Source organism: Danio aesculapii, chromosome 17, assembly GCF_903798145.1.
Source record: "Danio aesculapii chromosome 17, fDanAes4.1, whole genome shotgun sequence".
Lineage (NCBI taxonomy): Eukaryota > Metazoa > Chordata > Actinopteri > Cypriniformes > Danionidae > Danio > Danio aesculapii.
The window spans coordinates 33058469-33064937 of NC_079451.1; the positions used below are offsets into that span (position 1 = coordinate 33058469).

At 34.8% G+C, this 6469-nt stretch overlaps 1 protein-coding gene across 2 annotated transcripts in view; it reads right to left on the bottom strand.

Annotated features, from left to right (window-relative positions):
* The window catches only part of rgs7a (regulator of G protein signaling 7a), a 94141-nt gene extending 90001 nt beyond the window's left edge, over window positions 1-4140 (bottom strand). For both annotated transcript variants that reach the window (XM_056477399.1, XM_056477400.1), the window contains exons 1-2: window positions 3932-4140; window positions 3129-3252 (exon numbers count right to left, since the gene is read on the bottom strand). In XM_056477399.1, the coding sequence (XP_056333374.1) occupies window positions 3129-3206 (78 nt within the window). In that variant the 5' untranslated portion in view covers window positions 3207-3252; window positions 3932-4140. The remainder of the gene's footprint in view (window positions 1-3128; window positions 3253-3931) is intronic.
* Between the last annotated feature and the right edge of the window lie 2329 nt (window positions 4141-6469).

Genomic DNA, 6469 nt, shown 5'->3' on the forward strand with positions numbered 1-6469 from the left:
ATAGACAACATTAGGTGCTGAGTAAAAATAAAAGAAGTAAAACTGAATATAAAATTAAAGAAAATATTGAGACACATAACATATGCAATCTGGCCGAAGCACAAGCAAATATGTTTTTTTTTTTTTTTTTGGCCATCTTGTCTCGCATTATTATCATGCCAGAGGAGCAGTGCAAGAAATGTATTATTTTTGGTCTATCGTTTCATCTCAGTCATCTTTTATTACATTTATGGCTGCACAGTATTGTGATTTTATTTTTCTGACATTTGCTATTGTGGAGGGAGGAGAGCATTTTAAAATGAAACAGTATTGCATCAGAATGAACGAAGACATAGCCTTGTGTGCACTTACATAGTAAACGTATGTTTTGTCGCATGCGCACTAGAAACAATCATATTCACTGCATCTTTTTCCAATGACTGCTAAAAATGCCTATGCACTCATTTACAGTAGAGTAGTGAATATCATTCATTCCCTCATCACCATGCAAGTAGATCTTTGTTCACACTTATTGTAAAAAACAAATACATTGGGCTTTAGAGTTTTAAAATAATCTTATTAAAACAGACTACTTGAGCTGTAATCCTAAATAAAAAAAACATTTAAATCTCAGTTGCTACTGAGACTTTAACAAATGCATCATCATGGTGCTGATAAATACAATACTGTATATCTCTAAGTAAAAGCATCACCGATATATTATGAATGTTCAATGCACAGCCTCTTTCTAAAATCAGCATAAAAAGCAGAATGATGAATTCATCACAGATACCGGATGTGTCATCACAGCACATTTAAGCAGACTCCAAATTAATGACACTACAACTGACCATGATTGAAGCTGTAATTTGCCACACAAGTCTTTAAATTATGTGATAATGGCTTCGTGAAAAATTCATGTTTCTTTTTTGAGTCTCTACAGGGCGAGCGGTAATATTAGCAGCTCTCGGCCACAATGACAGACTTTAGTTCCCAATCAGCAACACAAATGACTTCGACTCAAACAGTGATGAGCAAATTACCAAGCATCAGAAAGATGGAGAAGACAAAATGTTAAAAAAAGTTTGAGAGTCCACCTCTCCTCTGCAGAGTTTATGTCTAGAGCCAATTACCTAAGATGGAACTCATTATAAGAATAGGAAAAAGTTGTCTCTCCTCCCAATAAAAAGTGTGTATAAGTATTTACACAGCTTAACCCAATAAAAGCACACTGTTCTGCATGAAATCAACAGCAAAATGAAGGTAGATTTCAAAGGTTTAATTGTATAAGCAAATTTGTGACACCTATTTGTTGTTTTACATATTTCTTAGCCAAACTGAATTGATTTTATTAAATGGGACAGGCCCTTGAGACGAACCATATCATTTTCGAGGGGGTCCCTAAGAAGTACATAAATCAAACAAGAGTATGTCACATCATAACAAACATACAGCTCTCAAAACAAACAAACAAACAAACAAGCAGCACACGTCACCTGAAACACTTCCCACAGTCTAAAGCCTAAGCAAACAAAAACATATAATCAAAAGTACAATTTGATATACTAATAAATAATAAACATTTAAATTGGAACCAATATCAAGACAATTTTTTAATTGTTTCCAAAAAAGAAGGTAAATTAGTCCTGAAAAGACAAAATGTCGTAACTGATTTAAAAGAAGAAGATTGTTTAGAAGCTTTGTATTGAAGTTCCTATGGCCACTTTCTGTTGTAATCATAGGAACAAAAAGATAATTCTGTTGCATATGTCGAAGAGAATATGAGGAGGTAAATGGAACCTAAAAAATGCTTTAAATAAAAAGGGAAACTAAAACAAACACATTTAAAAAGAAACAAATACCAATGATATTGTCTGCGGAACTTAGGTCGAAGCAAACGAAGAGATTCATATAATATGCAACGAAGGGTTTTATACAGATTTTTTAAAACAAACCTACATAAAGAGTTGAAGACTAGAGTATTTAAAGGTTTTAAATTAATATCAGAGGTATTATTAGATTTATTTTTTCCTACTTGAAAGGAAAACAATTAATAGAGCGATAAAGAGAACCTCAACATCGGTATGACTTTTTAATTATAAAATCAATATTGGGTTTAAAGGACAGTTCCGTATCAAGCCAAAGATCTAAATGCATCAACATTAGACAACTGTGACCCATCATCAAATCTAATATCTATGTCTACCGAATGTAATTGTTGAGATTTTTTAAAGAACGCCATACTACAAGACTTCTTTTTATTTAGTATAAATTTAAATTATTGCTTTTACATTTTTGTATAAGCCGTCATGTTATGTAAATTGCTGTGAAGACTTTAAAAGGGCTACTTAAATCACAAATCTCTCTGTACATTTGACATGAGATTTAGCAATCTCATTTTAAAACAAGATGCCACACAGTTTTTGCAATTACATTCATCATTTTTGGATTGAATGCTTTCTTTACTGGTGTTTTCTCACCGCTGTCCTTTTTCTTGTGTTTATTTTGTTAATGAGAGGAGAGAACACAACCCATATTAGCATATTCCTATAAATAAATGTTCCTCTGAGCATTGTGGACAGCATATGCTCATCATCAGTATACCACTGGTTTTCAAAGGAAGTCCCACCTTTTTAATACTTACAATGAAAGAACAACATATGAAAATACTTGCCGTGGGTACTGCTTATTTGGGACTGAATCCCACTGAGTCTCTTCACATCCGCATGAATACGAGCACAAGCAATAAGTGTCATTAATGACAAGGGTTTCAGAATTGTCTTTATATACAGTAGGCCCTTTAAATGGCCTTTCATTAAATTGATATGCTATTATTAGCTTCCCCCTGTGACAATTTTCCCCTTCATGGCCACTTATGGGGAGTGTCATGGCAAAAGATCAATGTGTGGCAGACACATTCTTCTTTATTTCTGGTTAATGTGTTTAATAGCTTTCTGTAGCCAAGATCTCAACATCTGTATCCATAGACACCGACATTCGAAAATAAATCTGACAACCTTACTTGGTGTAATCCACAAAACACCTGTACATCTCAGTCTTTAATAGAGAGTTAACTGTTCAGAAGGAAAGACTGTAACTTCCATGTAGTAGCCAACAGCAATCCTGATAATTATACAGAGTTAACATACCTTTCTGTACACCAGCATGTTTGGTGAGTCGTCTGTCTCTCCATTGCTGTTCGGATGGAGGCTGTTGTTCTTCGCCATGGTTCAAAACCTCTGCAAAAACAGCTACTCCAATGGATATATACACCTGATGTGGAGAGAAAAATATAATATACATTTAAAAATAAATAAATGACACATCAGGTTGATTAAAACATCAAAACTTGCATGAAGCTACAGTACAGCAATTGCTACAGCATTGCAGAGATTAGGATCAATTGACAACGTCTTGGTGATAATATCAACCTGACTGTGTCTTTTGCCATTGCAACCATGATTAACATGTTTCAGTGGAATAAAAATGCACGAATATCGTTTGGACTGCAATTATATTTGGCAGCATTTGCCAGATGCTGTTTGAGGATGTTCCTCTCAAGGTTAAAATGAAAACGATTATTAAGTAAACGCTGCAAATCTAATGACAGCGGATCACAGATCAGACACTTCTCAGGTTTGTAGGCTCTGTGGGACAGCCAATTAAATGCAAACACTGTTCCACCTCGCGCTGCATCCGTATGTCATGCATGCGAACGGTTTATGGTTTGTCAAAGCGAGATTCGTTTTCTTATCTCGCTACAAAGACAAGAGAGCATGAAGCTAATTTTCGCGTAACCCAAAATGCAGACTTGCAGAGGCACCCGATGCTTTCAGAACCACAGACAGCTCCTCAGGCGGAACTGCAGCCCCTGCTCGAGTCCCCAGAAACCTGGCATCACCGATAAAATGCACAACACAAATCACAAAGCATCACTTCTCTTCACTTTTACCTCAAACGCACCCCGTCTCCCCCTGATGAATGGATCCGCGATCCAAGAGTGGATCAAGCTTGTGCAGTTCGTCAGCTATCAGATGTATCATTCATTGGAAATATTAGAGATCCTTTGCTTGATGCTGACGCGTTATCGCGCGCAGGGTTTCTGCTGAAGGACGGGGCACGCGCCAGCGACAAGGGCACGCGCATCCAACCTTGAACCAATCCTGGAGCCTATACAAAAGAGGAGGGAGTGCTTTTATTTTCGGCGTTTTTGTTTTTGTTTTATTATTTTAACGTTCTTTGAATAATAATAATAATTATTATTATTATTATTATTATTATTTGTTATTATTATTATTATTGCTATTATTAAGTGACACTTTATTTTAAGTGTCTTTTTTTTTTACACATTTCATGTACTTCCTATTTAAATTACAATAAATTATGCATAATTACGTGCAACTAACCACATTCCAACCTTAAACATTTAGTAAGTACTTGGAATTAGTTAATATTACGCAGTAGTTAAACCAAAAGTCAAACTTTTACAAGCACGCCATATAATTTTGTAAGCAATTCTTATTCTCATTGCATTTTACATGCTTCTTGGAACAATGACAAGGCTACATAAGGGCCAGGGTGGCACTGGCCCAATAAGATTGATGGCTGCTCACCCAATAAAATGATTTGACACTTTCTTGGGGAAAGAAGGATTCTGCAATGTACCCATGTGACAAATAAGCAGATGAGTACTTTTCTTCTAGTTGCCAACTTGTTTCCTATGGCAAATGGTATAAACGTAATAGCTGTCAATGACAAAAACAAAACATTCCAAACTGGACTCATCCAAATCCACCATGAGCACAGAAACTACGGTTTAGCCTGCAAATTGGCTATTTTAATTTGAGGGTAAAATGCCCCTTAGATTTAGCTTCATTGAATGAGGTTATCTTACACACTTGAAGTACCACAACACACAAAATGCTGCAGTTGATATGCAAAGTAGGCCACTGAATGCTTTTAAAATAATTCCATCTTACTTTGAGACTGGGTGAAATCACATTTCCTTAAGGGTGTTCTCTAAAACCAGTATTTATACATTTATTCAAGAACCCATCTATTTTTCATTTCTATTCTCAGTACTGCTGCTGCTGTACATAGTTTAGCAATGCATAGAATGTTTCTTGCATCATGTTTGTTCTTATTACAGCTACTTTGTACTACATTGCTGCATTCATTACACTAACTGGCCACTTAGATACCATTTCAATTGTTTATTAATGTAAATATCTAATCAGCCAAGCACATGATAGCATTTAAGCACATGGTCAAGACAATCCAGCACAAACCAAGCATCAGAATGGGACAGAAATGTGATTTCAGGGATGTAGTGAAGAAGTATTGGTATTTCAGAAGAAAAAAAATCAGCAGATAGCGGGATTTTCATGCACAGCCATCTCTAAGGTTTACGGTGAATGTTTTAAAACAGAAAATCTACAGGAAGCAACAGTTACATGACAAAAATGCATTGTTGATACTACAGGAAAAGGACAGACTGGCTGAAGATGAAAGGAATGCAACAGTGACTCATAAAGCCACTCATTAAAGCCAAGGTGTGCAGAAGAGCATCTTTTAATGTAAAACATGTCAAACCTTGAAGCAGATGAGCTACAGCAGCAGACAAGCAAACTGGTAGCATTCTTGTCTTAAACCACCTTAAACCAGCAAATTAGGCCTACAAAATGCAGTCTCACCAAAATTCAGACAATATAAGGTTTTAAAAATGTCTGGTGTGTGGAATGATGACTCTTGATTTTACCAACAACTGATAGTAGGGTCAGAATTAACTGTTAACAACATAAGAGCATAGATCATTTGGCTGTGTAATATGAAAATATGCAGTATATCGTATTGACAAAATAAAAAGTCTATTGTTTCATAATATGCTATATCCTTTATTTCGTGGTGTCACAAATTACATTGTATACAATAATAGTTTTTCATAATTTGGATGTGAATTTGAATGTGCAACTTGAATAACAGCATGGTTAAAAAGTTGCAAGCTTGAAAGTGCAATGTTTACATTTAGCATTTTATTTATGGATATTTTATGTTGGGCATGCAATAATTTTTTTTAAAAGTTTTTTCCCATTAATATTTATTATATTTCTACATTTTTAATCAAACATTTGCCCAGATATTCAACATAAAATGAGAAAAATAAAAATATATGAATGAGTACTACATAATTAAGTATATACTTTAAAATGTCAAAAAAAACAAATAAATAAATAATGCTTTTCATGTAGTCAATAATAAAATAATTTATTGTGATATATATCATGATATGACATTTTTGTTATATCTCCCAGCCCTAAGATCTATCCCGTCTTATATAATCACTTCAGGCTGCTGGTGGTGCAATCATCTCTAGTTTGTATATTGAACATTACTGTATGACGACTTCAAAAAACTCTAAATAAACCTTAGATCATGCATGATGTTGTGCAACAGGAGATTTACATCAAGCTAGCAAATCTGAGGAATTGTG